The 20,893-nt window shown below is 35.4% G+C and overlaps 1 protein-coding gene across 8 annotated transcripts in view; it reads right to left on the bottom strand.

Moving 5' to 3' along the window:
- The window catches only part of LOC127979265 (receptor-type tyrosine-protein phosphatase U), a 208,393-nt gene that overhangs the window by 67,476 nt on the left and 120,024 nt on the right, over positions 1-20,893 (bottom strand). For all 8 annotated transcript variants that reach the window (XM_052584594.1, XM_052584596.1, XM_052584598.1 and 5 more), the window contains exons 6-9: positions 15,212-15,389; positions 10,454-10,747; positions 5,339-5,662; positions 2,252-2,361 (exon numbers count right to left, since the gene is read on the bottom strand). In XM_052584594.1, the coding sequence (XP_052440554.1) occupies positions 2,252-2,361; positions 5,339-5,662; positions 10,454-10,747; positions 15,212-15,389 (906 nt within the window). The remainder of the gene's footprint in view (positions 1-2,251; positions 2,362-5,338; positions 5,663-10,453; positions 10,748-15,211; positions 15,390-20,893) is intronic.

Below are 20,893 nucleotides of genomic sequence, written 5' to 3'. Positions count from 1 at the left end.
AAAAGTGCACTTTGTAATCATATCAAATTAAATCATGTTATAATAATATTTTGTCATGCTTAAAGAAGTGCACATATTTCGACTAACAAACTGCATTAAGCACATGTACAGTATTTGATTATAATTTAAACTGTTGTTGTGCTATTCAATATGCCATATTCAGTATATTACTATAATTTAAATGAGTTAAACTTCAAGTACTGCACATCATGCAAGTTTCAAAAGAAAATCACACTAAAGTAAAATTATTAGTATACTTACTTCACCAATAAAAAATCTACCTCATTTCAAAAACAATACAAAAATATTTATATTAGATTTTGTCATATATATATATATATATATATATATATATATATATATATATATATATATATATAGATAGATATATATATATATATAGAGAGAGATATATATCTATATATATTAGTGCTGTCAATCGATTAAAAAAAATTAACTAATTAATCGCACAATTTTTTAAAATTAATCACGATTAATCGCGATTAATCGCAATTAAAAGACTGAACCTTTTTGGATATGTAAATGTAAATAATTAATGTAAACTCAAGACAAAGAAACTATTTAAATTCAAAATATGATTGTTTATTGGAATTTTTGTTTAACTTGTAACACAGATTTTCTCATGTAAACAACATACCTGCAATAAACCATCAATATCCTCCAAATTAACTGTTGGCTTGAAAGCCATATTTATTACAGAAATAAAAACACAGTCATGTAAGTACCATTTGAATTTCAAAACAATCAATGCCAATAAAAAACAAAAATGATTTCCATGTTGAATTCTAAGTGGACTGCAAAAAAATTCCAAAGTATAGTCATTGCCAGTGCTTTAAGTGGGCCAGTAAGCACAGGTACTCAGTACCGCCAATTCCAAATATAGCTCTTGAGCGTACCGCCACCTCTCCGTGCGCCCAGAACGTGCTTGTAGCGTACCGGTACGCTCATTTGGACATCTGTTTTAATAGAGGTTTTAATCTTTTACCTGCACTGCCGATTTTCAGAGCGCCCTTCACAATGCAAGCTTCCTAATTCATCCCACCGAGAGCAGTAACTACATTACCCATTCACCCTTAAGTTATACAAGTGAATAGCGCATGTGTCGCTTTCCCACTGTTAAGTGTCAACAACTCAACGTGGCCGGAAAGGTGTGTGAAACTCGTTGTGAGTTATACTAAAGCAAAATCTTGAGTATTTATTGTCTGATAAACATTAAAAACTGTCTGCGGAGGTTGAGTCGTCCTGCAGCCCCCGCTGGCTGCTCATTGGCTGCAGCATCTTTTTTCTAAGTTCTAAAAAAATACCGTAGACGGCAAGGCACAAATTTAGATATTCATTTATCTAATTAATCTATAGCCTATGCACAAAGACAATATGATCTTTTTGTCCCCTTTGTGTTTTAAAGCTTGATGAAGAGAGAGAGCGCAAGTTGCTGCAGCTGAGGAGGACAGTGATGCACGCGTACAGGAGTGATTGACAGTTCGCGGCACTGTGTACAAAAAAATACTCCGCTACACAATTATTTCGTTATTTTCTTTTAAGCTTATTAACGTTAGCTTTACAGAAAGGTCTGATTTACGCACTGTTACAGTCATTGTTTTGTTTTGTTTTTTTAAACAATGACATTTGAGTTCATGATTTTAATGTTGCTGTTTCTTGTGGCAGACTAAATGAAGAGTAATGTTTCTTGTGGCAGACTGAAGAGTAATCCGGCAAAGTTTTATACTGAAACTTTCCGTTTAAAAGTCCTTCCTTGGTCTTATCCATATTTCTTTGCACGTTGAACACACATAGGCCACAACTGGAAATAAAAAAAAAACTGCAACCGCGTTAATTGCGTTATTTTTTTTAACGCGTTAAATATTTCAAATTAATCGAATGCGTTAACGCGCTAATTTTGACAGCACTAATATATATATATAGATATATATATATATAGATATATATCTATATATATAAAATTTTGAGTCAAAAAGCACTCAAAGTAAGCTAATTGCATCTAATATATAACATACAATACATTTCCATGCGATTAGCTTACAATTAAATGTCCAGTCTTATTCAGTCTGAAATAAGTCATGTTTTTAAACACTTAATAATAAAGTCTTTTTCACAAGGGTATTTTTGATGATATATTAAAATATATCTGCATTGTCTCTGTTTCATATTAAAACACATATATCATGTATTTTTTCATAGTATAAATGTCACTTCATCCTTGGTACAGTACCTCATACTGTGTGATCAGACCATTGGGCTCCAATGGCTCCTCCCACTTGAGAAAGATCATATCGTCCAATGGGGTGAAGGTTAAAGATTCGGGTGCAATGCCTCCTGGGACTGTAGGAAACAAGAGGAAAGAGTCAGATCAATCTTACTAAACAGAGTATCAGACGCAGCTGAGATGAAGGTGAGATGACACATCTACAGACTACAGGAGAGAGGAAGAGACCACAGACCCGTCTCATATCTGAGCGCAGTGCTAGATGCCACGGCAGACAATTTGTCTTCTTTACCAACAAACCAGGTGGAAGAAAATAGGGCAGATTGCAAAAGAGAGAGAGAGAGAGAGAGAGAGACATCTAGACTCTACAGGTACAGCTACATGCTGAATCCATGCTTAACTTAAAGTTTGGAAAACTTTGGCAATAGTGAATGCTACGAGCTATAGAGAGACTGACTGCCACATCCTAATACAGAGATGTGGATAGCATTGAGAAAAGAAGGCTGAAGTGTTAAGGAAAGATGATTTCCCTCATGCAAAAACAGATGGGAATTTTGAACTAGTGCAAAATTGGTTTTATTGATAAAAAATATAACTGCAAAAGACAATTATTGGCCTTCACATACAACATAAATGCAAGTAAATGTAGATGGCACCATTTTTTATGTGGCAAACAGCAACTTATCACTGTAAATATCCATCAATGCCAGCTATTTGAAAAAGTAGAATATGCCATGATAGAATAAGGCATGATTGCAATTAAGGCCATGTTGTCTACTCTTCCCCCCTTTCCACGGAGGTACTACACTGCTCATGGAATCAGAAGAATCATTGAAATCTAGAAACAGCAAACTAGTCACAGATCACTGACTTTAGTTGATTATTATTATTGTTGTTGTTGTTTATTTTAAGGACCAATTCTCACTAATAACTAGCTGCTTATTAGCATGCATGCTACTTGTTATTAGTCCTAATAAAGCACACGTTTTAAAAGAGAGAAGTAATTTGTTGATGTCAAAGGCTGTACATCCAATCAAATTAAATGGTATGTGATGGATTTTGAGTTTAATCAAATTGTTGATTATGTTTTATTGTTTTGTGCGTTCAATTATCTGCTGCAAAACTCTGAAGACTGTAAATGTAGTCTGTGCATTTACAAGTTTTCTTATTCAGCATATGTTGTTTTAGAAAATGTGCATATTGTTTGGCTTATACAGTTCACGCCAGCACTAACACTTCTTAAGGGATATTTCATTTCTCATATTTTATACAGTAAACAATTTTGGTACTGTGGCCAAAAAATAACTGGGATGTGAGTGTTTTTTTGAAGCATCTCTGACAGCGCTGGAGTTGGCAGAAGACTGCTAATGCTTCACGCCATGTGCTGAGAAAGTAGAGTGGTAGTAAAAATGAGTAGTCATCTTTACTTTCCATGCATTGCCCCAACTAAAGACGCTTGCAAAGGTTACAAAGCAGAGAGAGTTTCTATCCCTGCTTCTCATTTCTCATTCCCTCTCTGTGTCTTACTGCAAGCATGCTGACAACCAGTAATTTAACATTACTCGCAGCAGAATTAATTCATTCATTAACTGCAGTTCCTCATGTTGTTTCCAATTAACCAAACACAAACAAGCTCTATCTCTGTACGAAATGTATGAAAAGATGTTTTTCATTTCAGAAAATGATAAATTGCGAGCATTCATTCTGAGCTGTGTTCATTTTCAGATGGGGAGGTTTTCACTTGACCTCTGAGGGTTTCATCTTAAAGCATTAGCATGAGAATACAAACCCACGCCGCCTGACACACGGCGTAAATAAAAATGCAAAAATAAGCAAGAATCTTTATTCCATTTTGCTGGGGGCCTTAGCTTATTAATTTTTCATACACTTCCATTTATAAGTATGATCTTCCATTTAATTATGCTGAAGCATGGTGTTCTGTGAGTCAATATTTGTGTTGTTGCTATAATTGAGGTTTGAGCAATGCAGGCAAACTGGGCCCTGCTGCAGGCACCACATCATAATTGCTCAGATAAATACAGGCCTTAGCAAAGATGGATGGGTTATGGCTACTGACCCATGCAAAAAAAATAAATAAATAAAAAAACACCCTCTGGGTAAATGAAAGTTTAATCAAACTCAGAAAGTTTATGAATGCAGATATGGAGAATAATGTGATTCTTCATCAGAAGTGAAAACACTCACTGAGCTGTTTGAGAGTCTGTTCTGAAGAAAACGGTTCTTAAACTAATGGATAAACTGTGTTATGAATTTACCAAAACAGTAACAGTGAAATGGAAATGATGGAGCTTTCAATCAAGACAATACTGACTCATTAAAACCTCTTTGACTGCATCTGCACAAGGTCTGCTCATTTAGTACTTGATTTAATTATGTTAATGTCCCCCCGCATGCTAAAGGCTGGATTTTCACGGTTCACATAGTTACAATTATTGACTTTGTGACTTTAATTATTAAAAATCGTACTAAATCAAGGGGTGAGGAGTTGTAATATTATGGTAACAGATATAGTGAGAAAAATATGTAGTTTTCTAAGATTTTTAAGGCACCATAATACAAAACAAATTAGTTACACTTTAAATTAAATTAAATTTATGCATTTAGCAGACGCTTTTATCCAAAACGACTTACAGTGAATAAAGGCTATCAATTTTAACCAATCATGTGCTCCCGGGGAATCAAACCCCCAGCCTTGCACTTGATAACGTAATGCTCTACCACTTGAGCTACAGGAACACTTATTAACACTTTACTTGAAGATTAACATATTTTCATAAATAATTGTAATCAAAGTTTTTTTTTATTCATCGGACATTGATTGTTAGCTATGTTTTACTCCATTATATTTTCCAAAGGTGTAACATCTATTATTCATTATAATGTATAATAACTGTGTTTATAATTATTCATGAGATTATACAATGCATTATTAGATGCATTAGAAGGCACAATTAATGCACAATTTAAATTATTTTACGATGCATTATATATAAAAGCTTAGTTTAAAGTGTTAGAAAAAGGTACAGCAATTCCCATAACATCACTGTGTCAAATGAACAAATGAATACTCACTGTCTTCCTCGGTCTGGAAGGTGACCTCTCGGCTCTCTTTCTTGCCCTCAGGATTGGCCAGCGCTAGCCGCACGTGAACGGCGTGGAACGGAGGCAGGTCCCGGAGTGTGAAGCGGGAGGTGTTCCGCTCCACCGACAGACACTCCCTCACCGTGGCGTTATTCCCGCCGGCTCCGCCCCCCGCGGCGGTGGAGTAGCGGTAGCAGAGCGACAGGGAGTACGTATGGCAGCGTGTCAGGTTGTAGCCGACCGGCTCCCACTGCAGGAGCAGCTGACGGGACTGAATCTCCGACGCCGTCAGTCCTCTGAGCGGACGCATGGGCTCTGAGAACAGAGAAAAGGAAAAATTACATTTCACATTTAGCTTTTAGCATGCTTCTAAAGTAATGGCAGAATACTCTATAATAAATAGACTCTAATAGTCTTGCTTTTTAATTAAACAAAACTTGATTAAATACCATCAACATCTCTCTTGGTTGACCAATATGTTTCCAAGGCCTATATTTGGTATATATATATATATATATATATATATATATATATATATATATATATATATATATATATATATATATATATATAGACACACACATACCAATATATATATTAGGGCTGTCAGTAGACTAAATTTTTTTATCGAATTTATTTCATGATGTGCCGATTTATTAATCTAATTAATCTTTTTTGTTGTTAAATGAGAATTTATTAAGTACACATTAAAAATATTAGCTTTAAAAATAAATATTTTATTTGATTCAACACACAATTTATTGCAGATGGACGTTTAGGCTACAACAGCCTAACGTAAACTACTTAGACGTAAACTTGAGAATCTCAGTTATTTATAGATTTGTTTTTCTTATGCAATCATCTAATGAAAGTCATTGGTAATGAAAACAGCTTAGTTACCAACAGTCTTCAAATTACTTTAATTTATATTCCACAAAAGAAAGTAAGTCATTCAGGTTTATGATGACATATGATGACATAATATTTTTTGTGGGGTGGACTATCTATCTAATTATTATCTCTTATCTATTATTTTAATGAAATAATATTCTAAATACCAAACTTAAACTGGTGGTGGTAAATGTATTTATGAGTCTTTCATTCAATTTGTTCAAACAGCTGATTCATTCAGGAATTAAATAAACGGCTCACTTTATGAATGGGTTTTTGAATCATTGGTTCACACGATTCGTTCAAAACGTGGATTCATTCAGAAACTAAACACTGTTGTGCTGCTCGGAGATGCACAACAATTCTGCTATGAATTCATAGGTACAATTTTTGTTGGCAAAGCTGAGCAAAAACAGACAATATTGTGTTTAAAATATAACACAATATTAAATTCTTATTTACTGAACTGATCACATCACGTCCACCCATGAAAACAGCACTGTGTGATATACTGTATCACTTATCATATAAAAATATGAGACACAAACTCTTACAGGAGCATTGTTGCCCCAATATCATGCATTTTAGGATATAACTGCATTCATTGAGTTGTTGTCCTGCATCATATTTGTCAACAGTCAACTGAATGAAATGGAGTGTGTGCGTTAACAGCGTTAAAATATTTCAAATCGCGTATTTCTTTTCCATAACTTATTAAGTTAATGCATTAAACTGACAACCCTAATACATATATAGACCTTAAATATAAAGTGAAAGGTTCTATGGATCAGTTGTTGATTGGATGTTGAGAAGTGGGTGGGGTTTAAACACTTCCTGATTGAATAATTGTAATCTTGTAAGTAAATGAGTCTATCAAATCAAACTTACTATTTGCTTCCTCATTTGCATACACATTTTGGCAGATAATGGCCTACGAATAGAAGTCTGTGTGGTGTACTTTAGAATTTAGTCACAACAAGCTATCTTAGCCTTGACTTTTAGTCACTTTTCTTAGTTACGTTGATAAAATATATTTCCAGCATTTAGTACTCTGGCTTATAACTCAAAGCCAACAGATATGGACTATAAGACACACATCTCCAAATTACATTTAATGGGATCTTTAATCATGCAATGATTGTTTTCCCTGGAAAAACAGAACAATTTATGAACTGACAGATGGACAGAGACGGTCTTCTCATTAACAAGACTGGAAAGCAGTGAGAGAGAGCAATAAAGTACATTTAACAGGTCATTCGACGAGTTATCGTTACATATAAATGAAGCATTTCACAAAGCTCTGCTTCCTCTCTCTCTCTCTCTCTCTCTCTCAGTACAGATGCGATTAGAGCTGCTATGAGTTGATTACACATGTCATGTGTGAAGGCAGGGGTCCTCGTCTCTCTTTCCTGTCATTTTCATTCCCTCGCTCTCACTCTAAGAGACAAAGACAGACAGGAGACGAGCCCAGAGTCCTGCGTGTCTGTAAATATAAATGCACTTGGCATTCCAGCATGAGGAGCTCCACATCAAACACACACTGATGAATTAACACTGTCACTGTGCTTCAAAAAGGAAAACATCTCCATGAAAAAGAGGTCCTGCCAAAACATCTCCAGTTCAGATTTCACCCACAGAACACAACACATCTGAAATCCTATTTTGCGTAATGGAAACCATTAAGTTTTCCTTGTCCTCAATGCAACATACTGTAATGCCTTGTGTTTACTGAGACAGTCAGTGTCCGGTGAAGCCTGCAGACCCGCACCTCTGCCCTCCCTCAGAGTCCTCCAGACAAATCAACCTGATTACACAAATTAATGAGACACATCTACTGAAACTCCCACAGGCCTGATGAGGAATGGCCTCACTGCTGGATATGACACACACACACACACACACAGCAGACAGAGACTCAAGTTCGACCTCTGATATAAATGTAATCTGTTTCCCTCAGGACTGAGAGAGAGAGAGAGATACTGTGACAGAAAACACAGAGCAAATTAAAAAGGCCAAAGACAGAACAAAAAAACTCTTGTTATTACAAACAATTGAATTCAATGCCATTCAAATAAACGTTATAATAAGGTTATCTGCATGTTGGCAATATACAGTACATGAAAATAACTCGGTGAGTATTATATTACAATATAAATACAATTCAGATATGCAAACACAATTATGCAGCGTAATAAAGGCATGCAGCAGTAATGTGTCTCTACATCTGCAACCTCACCATCAGCTGCTAAAAATAAAGATGTCTGGCACATTAGCAACACGTGTGTTCTTCTGCTGCTGCTGGTGACCAGGATGAACAGAGTCTCAGCACCTCTGACACTCATACATTAGGAAGTGCCAAAGCAAAGTTACAACACAAGAACATGTCTACTACAGTTGTGTCCAACTTACTTTAGCCACACAAACAACACACACTCCTCAGAGGACCAGAGAAGAAAGCCGAAATCTGATTATACCAGACTACTTGACTCCGTTTGGCTCGTACCTGCTTCAATACGAACTAAATCAAATTGTGGTTCTCAGAATGTTTTGTCCATTTTTGTTATCGTTGATAATATATATTTTTATATATATATAATGTTTTAGCATGACCTTATACAATTTTTTGAGCACTAGACAAAATTATCATCTATATAGCAATGATTATTAATGAAAACTCTAACAGTAATTTGTAGGGATGCACCGAAATGAAAATTCTTGGCCGAAACCGAAACACCGAAATAAATTATGCCAATTATTAGTACCATTGCATTTATTGCTATGACCGTGTACTAACTTTACTAAAATTAAGACATTGCAATTGCATAAATTAATATTAAAGTTTCAAAGATAATTACAATTACATAACTTATTTTTTTTTTAAAAAACATAAAAATAAATAATTACAAATGATGCAAATATTTATTAAGCACATTGCAACAATGCACAGTATAATAAAATAAAATTCAAACTAAAAATGTATCCCACTCATGTCTATATTTAATAATAATGTACAGGCCTACTGGCCTGCAGAAAGGTGTTAAAATGAACAGTTCACTCATAAAAACAAAGTGCATTTAGGTGAAGTGCATTTGAAATTTTTCTATGTAGGACTAGAAAGTGCATTACTTCTCCAGTTGGCAAGACTGTTATTACTTCTGGGGATGGGGACTTCAGACAGATAACCATCTAGCTGTTGAGCAGTTGAGCTTGTCATCTGCCTGACATTTGAGAAATATTTGAGAGAGTGTATTTAAATAGGGCCAGGGCATAAATAAACATTTATCAAATTAAAGCAGAAATCTAGCAGAAAATCTAGCATAAATATGACTACAATCTGATATTATGTATGTATATATGTTTGTGTGTGTGTGTGTGTGTGTATGTATATATATATATATATATATATATATATATATATATATATATATATATATATATATATCCGAAAAGATATAGTCTGTGCTAACCGACTCTATAAGACTGTACTTTTCTTTGTTTTTGCTTCGTGGTCCGTCTTAATCTCTTTGTTAGGAGATGTTTTAGTGCTGCGAATAAAGGAATACGAAGAGAGAGAATGTTCTCACTGGTGTGAAGTAAATGTCGCGTGGGGCTCGTGGTCTGCGCTAAGCAGGTGCACGTGCAGGTCGCGGTTTCTGTTTGCGTCATCACAACCTTTGCGGCTGTGTTGTTTCGGTGATAAAAGTCTATCGGCCGAAAACCGAAAAGGCCATTTTCGGCCGAAAATTTTCGGTGGCCGAAATTTCGGTGCATCCCTAGTAATTTGTATTGCTGCATGGTTAATAAACACAATTATCCACCCCAACCTTTAGTAAAATATAAAACAAAATGCTGATACAAAAAATATGGTACAATGTAACGGTGTTCATGCTTCCAAACAAGAGAAAACATCTTTCTATAGTCATCTACAGTAAGTGTCTGTCTCTGTTAAAGTGTTTAGTAGTGTATATAATGAGTTGTATTTGTAGCGTTATTACAGCACAAATCTTAACCTCATCCCAGACCTCACTCATTTTCAAACCTGTACCTTCAACATCTGTCCAAAAACAGCTGACGGTCACATTTACCACAGGCCGAATCCAGTGATGTCATACCAATACACACAACTTCACACTTAAGATGTCTCAAGTGCATTTTAATATTAAAAGTGAAACATTTAATAACTGGCTAAAGAGGAAGAACAGAGAGTCCACTGACCCGCACACTTGGTCCTGCTGACCAGCGGGGGTCCAGGCGGGCCGGTTCCTCCCTCTCCGGGCCGGGTGAGGAGGACACTGATGCGGTATTCTGTGTCCGGCTCCAGGTGCCAGACTTTATACGTCAGTGAGTTGACTCCGTGAGTTTCGGACCAGGGCGAGTGGCTGGCCCGGTACACGATCTCTCTGCGGATCACCGGCCCGTCGCCCACGATAGAGTTAGTGTTGAGCTGGATGATCAGGTAGGTGGGGCCAGAGCGCAGCAGCTGGGGCGGAGCTATCGGTGTGGGCGGGACTACAGAGTACAGGGAGAGGAAAAGAAAAGGTGTTGAGTGGATCACGCTTCATATGTTTTATCTGGCTGATTGAAACTAAAACTTCCCATGATGAGACTTTCAGATTCTTCAGAAAGATCTGCAGAGCAGCTGGTGCTACATCTGACTGGCTTCAACAAATCTTCTGGGTTTAGGATGAATAATATCTATTGAATTCTTGGACTAGATGAGCCAAGTTCTGAACATCAAATGTGCATCCTTTTTGTGGTTTAGTTTTAATAACTATTCATTTTTGACTGTGCTTACAGTATATTTTCATTGTACAATTTGACCCCTTTTTATGTCTTTTATTAAATGATTGGATGCTTTATATGTAGATTATTATTAAAGAAGCCTAGATTTTGAACACAACATTTCAGAGTAATAGTAAATATGACTGTACAGTAAACATAGATTTAATGTTTTACATATATATATATATATATATATATATATATATATATATATATATATATATATATATATATATATATAATTTAGGGTAACACTTTAGTTTAGGGACCAATTCTCACTGTTAACTAGTTGCTTAATAGTATGCATATTACTAGCATATCTGCTGTTTATTAATACTTATAAAGCAAATATTCTGCATGACCATATTCTACATCCCTAATCCTAAACTTAACAACTACCCTTCTAACTATTAATAAGCAGAACATTAGGCGTTTATTCAAGCAAAAGTCATAGTTAATAGTGAGAATGAAGTGTGACCAAAATATTATTTGCCAACATAAAATGTATGAACTCTAGTAATCAATTAATCAACTGTATGAACATGCGACAATTTGCCACATCCTAACATTAATGAAAAAAGTTGTTGTCCACAGTATCATATATTTGTCAAAAAGAAATTAATTTCCGAAATATGTCACTTTTTTTACTTATCTAATATCTATTTCAATACATACTAAACAGACTTGATTTGAAACAACTTAAAAGAAAATACATAATTATGCAACTACACATTTGATTTAAATAAACTATAGCTAACTAAAATCAATAACACAATGCTAAATGAAATCCAGGGTATTTATAATAATATTTTGATTAATATGGCATTAATGCTCCAGGAAATGATCTCAGAGTGAAGGAAATTGGAGTAAAATATAAAAATGCAGTAGTTCTCCCTAAACTGAATCAGTGGTGCTAATATGCTAATAAACTAAACAGACAGAGTTTTTTTTTACTAATAACTGACAGTGTCACATTCAAATAAATGAACTGTGTATCCTGATTGCTCAGTCTGTCTAATCTCTCAATGTAAATTACTCATCATCTCTGTATGAGATGCTATCAGTAGAACAGTATGACTGTGAGACCTTGACTTTCAATATTGCAGTTAATCACAGTGCTGCCTAAAAATCAAATATGAATCAAGCTAATGAGAGCACAGATGCAGATAAACATGCCTGAACACAGTATCAAACTCCTTTCACAGGTCTGATATGCACCTCATGCTAGCCACAATTGGAAAGCTGCTGGTCCTATTTAACCCCACTGAGAAGCAGCCTATTACCAGCTGCACTTAACAGATCCTTTTCCTTCCAGTCGAGGAGGACGAGATGTTCCAGGACTTGACGAACCTGTTACAGTATGTGTTGCCCAATTTAAGGTAGAACTGCAGGAACATCTTGGCTTGGCAAATTCAGAAAGTTTACAAAAATGATGCCAAACTGCGTGTGAAAGCTGATCCTATATATCAGGCATATTTAAATGGCAGACCTCAGCTCGGTTCCCTTCGACACTAAAGTGTCTTTAAGAGCTGCGGATATTTTAAAAACAGAGTGAGCCGCAAAATAATTTAATTCTCTTGCTAAAACTGCAGAAAACAACAATACTGCAAATATAGTTATTTCTGACCATTGAAACCAGGTCTTTTTTTTGTTTTTTTTTACTAAAGACATGCATGGAATATGCATTTGTAGGAGTTTCCCTTTCAATATGTACATTTACGGAAGGAGAGTATTAAAATGAATCACGAAATGCGATTTACGAACGTTTGCGCTTGTCAAATTACTGGTATTTGCACCATTATGTACCACCAAAAAAAGCAGACGGTAATTTGCGCTGCTCTCGGTAGATTGTGCTGTTCATTATGGAAATAATCTGGTCTGCGTCTGTGCATTGTCAGTAAATCACCCGCAAAGTTTTCGCCTCCCATTGGCGCTTTTATGGAATTGAAACGCTAATTTTCACTGTTTAAAAGAATTTGCCCATAATTGTTAAAATTGGGGGAATTATTTGGAGATGGCAAGAAAACACAACATAAACTTTGAAATTATTACCGTATTTTTCAGACTATAAGTCGCACCTGGGTATAAGTCACATCAGTCCAAAAATACGTCATGATGAGGAAAAAAAACATATATAAGTCGCACCAGACTATAAGTCGCATTTATTTAGAATCAAGAACCAAGAGAAATAAAATACCATCTACAGACGCGAGAGGGCGCTATATGTCTTCAGTGTAGACTACAGGAGCACTGAGCAGCTTAGAGCGCCCTCTCGTGGCTGTAGATGGTAAGGTTTTCTCTTGGTTCATTTATCTTGGTTCATGTCATATTATGATAAATAAGTCGCACCTGACTATAAGTCGCAGGACCAGCCAAACTATGAAAAAAAGTGAGACTTATAGTCTGGAAAATACGGGAGTTACCTTTGTTTTCTGGTCAACGTCTGGTTAATGTTACAAACTGTACATGTTGTTGAACTTTCTAGTCATCAGATAACAGTGATAAAAGCAAGAAATGTTTCCTGAGCATCAAATCAGCATATTAAAATGATTTCTGAAGATCATGTGAGACTGGAGTAATCTAGCTTTGATCATTGGAGTACATTACAGTTATTCTAAATTGTAATATTATTTTGCAATAGAATAATATATGACTTGTATGAACCAGTACTTTGCTAAAATAACAATAACTTAAAAAAAGTAATAATAATAATTCAGAATAAATGTTTAGAGTTATCAGTTTGAATCAGAGTAATGACTCACTCATGTGTGAAGCTAATCATAATCTGCAGGGGAATTATGAGTCTCTACAGTAAGTATGTCTGTTTCTGACAGACAGGAAATAGCTTGAATTAAAAATACAGCAAAGTTCCATTGGTCGCTCCTGTTGCTCTTTTATTTTTGCCTGTGTGACGCAAACACAGCACTCTCCAGCAGCTAATAACGGAGGTTTGAAAACTAAACTGTAGACAGTGTGAAGTACATAATACACTGGCACAGCAGCATTGATTACTCCTTTGTTTGGTGGACTATCTGTGACATTACCTCAGCTCCAGGAGAAGCGTGACTCATTCACTCCTTCAATCATGCCACCATCACGAGAGCCACTTGTAGCGAGCGGCCATGACGAGGCAGCGTGTGGTCATTTGCATAACTGATTGCACCAGTAATTTGGTTATTTTTGGGGGGATATGAGTGTAATCAGTCTGCCGGCTCTCTGGAGAGCTCTAGTCAGGGAGGTTACGTCTCTCATGGGCTTTTGGCTTTTGCTGAAGAGATCTCTGGGTGGGGACGTGATGTTACAGTGAATCAGCGAGATGTGCTCAGGTGCTCGTGTTTTGATTGAGAGTTCAGAAGAATCCAGAATGTTCTGTGCTGTGAGAGAATAACCTGACGATAGCAAAGCATAATGGCTGGAATTGATGGTTCCTTTTTCTAGGAGAACCATCAGCTTAGACATAAGGGGGCCATCTGAAACGGATTAAATATTTAATTTAATTCTGACATCTTAAAGAGATAGTCTACCCCAAAATTTTATATAAATTATTTAAATTGTATTAATAAACGGCTAAATTCTAGTAATATGCATGCTAATAAGAAAGTATTTAAGTGACCCTAAAATAAAGTGTTACCGACTTTCTTTCTTCAAATGAAAACAAATCAAGATTTTTAGAAATAAGTAATCCATCTCTGTGACTGCATATAATGCAATGGGACCCAAGTTCAAAATCAACATGATGATAATCCATACGTTCCCAACTGATGAATCTTTTTAAAATGATAAATCATTGCTTCCAGCCAACAGTCATATGTGAGTTAATCAAGAGAAAAAAAAGTGTAAAATTGTACGCTGTAAAAGTGTAAAAAGTACACATTTGTGATTTCCTGTCACAATGCAATAAAAAATACTACCACTACTACTACTAATAATAACTATTTATATTATTTTATTTTTATTAATCATTTCATTTTATATTTATATATAAAGTATATTTAAATAGTCAAGAGAGATTGTTTAGAGTTTAACGTCAATAAACCTAGAATTACATCCATTCAAATAATCCCACAATTTAAAACATGCACCAGCCAATCAGAAAAAAGCATTCAACAGCCTGCAGTTTAGACCTATGTGACAAGAATCTTGCAAATAAATAAACCTATAGGATAAAGTTGAACGAAACACTGGTCATACCTCTGACAATTAGTTCAGCAAAGTTTGACACTGCGGCTCCGTACGTCGACTGAGTGATGCATCGGTACAGATCCTGCTCTCCACGCTGGGCTCCGCCCACCTGAAACCAAGCAACCAATCGACGCTCGCCGACTGATGACGTCACTGAGTATGGCGACATCAGAACACCGTTACGTCTCTGAAAAAGAGAGAGAGAGGGGTACATGATGCATAAGTAAACAATACACAAAAATATGCAAATGATCAGTGAGGTACATACCTGTACCGAATCAGCATTAGGTTAACATTTCTTATGACACAACAACAACACAAGCATTTCCTCTGGATCCGCATGACAACCACATTTTTATGAAACATTTTTCACATAAATATTCATGATTATTTTAGATGTATTAACCCTACAAATCTCTCACACCGAATGTATGGGAAATCAAACTCAGTTCTGCAAGAGCTCGGAGAAGTCCAGATTTGTCAGATAAACGAATGCACACTTCATGTGAGGTGGGAAACAGTGTAATGTAATTACAAGTGCAGTCCTGTTTGTGAGTGTGAAACTCTGAATTCTAGAAGATATGTGAGTTGTGATGTTGGAAGAGGCCAGACGATATATGGTGACACTATTTTAAAGGTTATTTTTGCCTCAAAAACTCCTAAGTTGCTGCTTATTAATAGCAAGTAAGGTAGTTGTTAAGTTTAGGTATTGGGTGGATTAAGAGTTCTAAAATATGCTAATTAGAATCATTAATATGTACTAATAAATATCTAAAATGCTAAGAATATGCATGTTAATAAGCAACTAGTTGTGTTTCCTAATCTGAAGTGTTACCACAGGCTATTTTTGAAGACAAACAATTCTATCACTTACCGTATATTGATTGTTTTAAGTGTTCTATCACATATTTATGTTATTTTATGGTGCATAAAGAGCACAACAAAACTCAAAGCTCTCAAAAAAATAACTGGCAAACATTGCTCATGTATCATAAGATGTCAAGTCGAGGAAATATAGAGCAGTATGTAGAAAGTGAGATGCAGGGTGCTCAGAAAGACGAGGAACACACAGTCCCTTCATTCCTTTAACACACACACACACTCCAGGTGTTTGCATAAAGCAGCGGCTCACACAGGAAGTGATCTCAAGAATTCAGAGCACATGAAAGAAAGAGCCGGCATAGCATTAAAAAAAAGAAACTGCACTTTAAGGAACTGTTCACACTGAATTCTGGCAATATTTCCATTTTGTCATCTTTAACCCGTGTAACCCTTTCTTTCTTCCATCCATTAAGGCACAAGAAGACAGAAGCTCTCGAGATCCAATGAAATGACACAAGAACGCGTTTAAAGTATCATACACTAGAAGAAGTCAACTGTAAAAATGATTTTTCTGAAGTTATAAGACAAATAGTTTTTTTTATTTTTTTACAAGAAAATAGTAATGCAGTCTTTGTATTTCTAATATATATATATATATATATATATATATATATATATATATATATATATATATATATGTGTTTGTTTGTTTTTTTTTTGCTTTTTGACTTTCAGTTTCTGAAAGAAAATACTAGTTTGTAACTTCTTGAATTCGATCTGTTTCTCACTCAAAGCTAGCGTCCTGTTTTACTTGGAAGTGTTATTTTAGTAATATGTACATACTAATGTTTTGAATTAGCTTTGATTTTTGTATTTTATTATTATAATCATCATTATCATTACTGTATTTAGCTTTGTTTTTGTTGTTGTAGTCATTTAGGGTAACACTTTATAATAACTGCACACTATTAATCATTAATTAAGCATTAGTAAACAGATAATTCATCATTTATAAAGCATTAATAGCCAGTAATAAGCAGTTTATAAATACAGATATAAATGCTTTATTCTTGATTTAAAAGCATATCTATAATGTGTTTAATAATTGTATTTTCATACTTTATTCATGATCAATTTATCATTTCTCAATGAAGTATAGCATTATTTACAAACCAGTTATTTAGGAGTTGCCAGTGATTCATAAGATCACAAGAAATGTAGTAAATTCAGGTAGTTATAAAGCATTTAGTAGTGGTCAGTTAACTATTTATGTGAGCTCATCTAAAGTGAGGTCTAGTTATGCCTTGCAAAGCATTTATAAAGGATTTTTAAAGGCTCAGTTATCTTCTAAACAAAAAACGGAAACAAACACAACACAGTGATACAGAACATATAAACATTAACAGCCTTTAAATCTCATTTGTAAAAGCTTTACAAGGCATAAATAGTCCTCACTTTAGATGAGCTCACAAAAATAGTTAACTAACAACTACATATGTTTTATAACTACCTGAATTAACCCTGAATTACAGTAGAAATACATGTTAATAAACACTATAAAACACTATAAGTAACTATTACTATATGTCTGAATAAAAAGATGTATGAATGCACATTTAAATAATTTATTAATCATTTACTTACAATTTCTAAGTGATCTTATGAACCACTGACAACTCCTTAATAACTGGTGTGTAAATAATGCTATACTTAATTTAGAAATGATAACTTGATCATTAATAAAGTATGAAAAAACAATTATTAAACACATTATAGATATGCTTTTAAAGCAGGTATAAGGCATTTATATCTGTATTTATAAACTGCTTATAAATGTTTATTAATGCTTTATAAATGATTAATTAACTGTTTCCTAATGCTTAACTAATGATTAATAGCATGCAGTTATTATAAAGTGTTACCTAATTTAGTTTTCAACCATTCTTTCAGTTAATTGCCAAAAGTTATTGAATGTCTATATTTTATTTCAGCTTTATTTCAATGAATAAAACACTTTTTAAATTGAATTAATCGATTATTAACAAGCATTACTGAAACATATTCAAATAGCTACAAAAGTAAGATAACATGCTTGTAACCATTTATTAATGAACCTATTGAACATTGCATAACAGAGGTTAGTTAGTTAACTTAAATCAAAATAGTTACAAATGCAATTACACGTTCAATGATCACGTGATTCCAGCTTGCATCAGTTGATTCTCAGCTGCTCACAAATCAAACTGTTGCAGCATGTTTCAGAACATATGAAATCCACATCAAAGATAAGTGAATGCTCTTTTAATCCATAGCAGTGTATTTGTTGCCTGGTCTGCTAATTATTATTTTTTTTTTAAGCATTTAAGTATCTGTGTTTATTGGCATGTTCTCAGAGCGTCTGTATGCTCTAGAGTCTAAACTGTGTGTTGCTCCAGCTGTATAGTTACGGCCATGAGAACAGGTTTAAATGAAACAAATATTATCCTGTAGGCGTTTCAACTGGGGTTCGCTGTATTTAGCGGCGTAATGTCAATGTCACAGTTGTTTATTTCCAAGTTTGATGTTTTCATTAGCTGTGTGAGTGTGTGGTTGATTTCAGATGCGTCAGAACTTCCAACTCCTGTATGCGTTTATTAAAGAAGAGAATGTTTGCTGGTTTTACAGCTCCAAAGAAGACAATTATACAAAACTGGTTTACTCTGAATGAGTGCAAAAACATTTTGGATTCATAGCCTCCTTGGGATATTTGCTTGTGAATGTACAATGACATGAATTAACGGAGATAAATCTGGGACTACTGATGCATGGCAATGGTTTTCTTCTGCCATTTTTAATGTTATTTCTCTCTTTCAAATTGTAAATTATTGATAATGTGTCTGGTGCTCCCCCTTCCCTGTTTGTTTGCTGGTTTGGATGGATGTTGTTTTGTTTATATATATATATATATATATATATATATATATATATATATATATATATATATATATATATATATATATAGCTGCTTAAGGCTCATCTAATACGGAGAATGCAGTTTCATTAAACATATCCAAAACTCATGACTATTATTTCCATCAGGCTGTGTTTAAGTCAGTGATATATTGTTGCTTAAAGCTATACAGTGCATTGGTAATGTGCTTCATACTTAATGTGCAGTATGTAGATGTTGCTACTAAAGGTGTTATAAATGCTAATGATTGTCTGGATAGGACAACATGCTGTTGCCTAAACTTCGGGTATAGACCTTATGCTGCTCTTCTCAGCTGCTTATTAAAGAAGAGCATCGCTTCGCTGCTCCTCTTTTTAAAGGGCATGCTGCCCCAGTCTATGCTCTTTCAGGAGCTCTTTGCTTTAGAGTTATTAGGGTATTGGGATTTTGCTTGCTTGTTATGGCCTGTTAGGGCCTATCTAGTGTTCATCATTTTTGTTGCTAGACTGCCTTATTGCTTTAAGTTATTGGTTGTTACTTATTAAACTTTCAACAGCAAGAAGCCAATGTTTAAGCTGTTGTTTAGGCCATCTGATAGATCTTGAAATATGCTTGCTGCTTATGGCTCAGCTTACCTCAAGGGCATCCAAGGTGTCTTTGTTTTTTTGATAATTTTAGGTCAAACTGTTCTTGTCTGTGACTCATATAATGGATGTGTATTGTCACCACCTCAAAGAGCATGCACAGAGAAGTCCAAATTAAACAATTCCCCATTGTAAGTACACATTGATGACATAAGACACGAAACGAGCGGTTTGTGTAAGAAAACGAACAGTATTTATATCGTTTTTACCTCTTGTACACAACCACATCCAACTGATCTGAGTGATCCTGATGTGACATATGCACACGCTCTGGCTTAGTCTGCGCAATCGCGGAAAGCCTCGGATGTTATCTCTCACGCGTGTACGTCACTCATAGTTTACACTTACTGTCTGTGGTTTACACAGAGATTTCGGAAGTGTTACCTTTCACTGTGAAGATTTAAACATATTTAGACGCACAGGAAATTGCTATGGAAGACGATTTCCGTATGTCAACAGACAACCATATTTAAAGTATCAAAGAGACAGAGATCTCTTCAAAATTGGTGTTGTTTAGTAGTAAGTGTTGTGAGATGCCAACAGAAGTGGAGAGCATGTGTTGTCACGAATGGAACATAGCAATGCCACAACTACAAGATGATGACGAGGACATTGACAGTATCGCATCACACTGAAGATACTGAGTTTTCTCCGCTGTTGAGACGCAGCGTTTTGCACGTTGCGTTTTGTTTGCCACATATAAACCGGAGGCGAAGTCAAATGTCAGAGGGATCCAATGGGATGCTGTCAATAGAGTGAGTAATGTGTTGTGTTTATTATAATCGCAACGATTATAGGGTGCTGTCACGGCCGTGTTTTGCATTATCTTCTCTGACGTGTCTGGGGTGTGTTTGTGCTTCCCCTACAGGTGTGCTGCGGAGCTGTGAGGTAATCAGGTGAATTGGGTGTAACGGTGCACAGGTGTGCCTATAGATAAGAGCTTCCTGTTGGGTGTCCTTTGGGGGAGCGTTCCTTTCAGTCACATCGATCCCTGGCCAGGTCCGTGATGTTGATTGGCGAAGTGCGAGAGTTTGAGAGATGGTCTTTGTTATGGAGGATGTGAAAATAAAGAGTAATGTAACAGCCAAAAACGCTTTCTCCTCCTTCATTGTTGCTCCCTTATAAGGGTGTAACAGGTGCATTATAAACAAATTAATTAATTACAATTACTGCATTATATTTCAGACAGTGCAGATTGGTGAGAGATCACTTCCGGCGCTTTCCGCGATTGCGCGGACTAAGCCAGAGCGCACGCGCACGTCACTTCGGGAAGCACTCGCGCACTCAGATCAGTTG

Source organism: Carassius gibelio, chromosome B19, assembly GCF_023724105.1.
Source record: "Carassius gibelio isolate Cgi1373 ecotype wild population from Czech Republic chromosome B19, carGib1.2-hapl.c, whole genome shotgun sequence".
In the NCBI taxonomy this organism is placed as follows: Eukaryota; Metazoa; Chordata; class Actinopteri; order Cypriniformes; family Cyprinidae; genus Carassius; species Carassius gibelio.
This window is presented reverse-complemented; position numbering and strand designations above follow the sequence as displayed.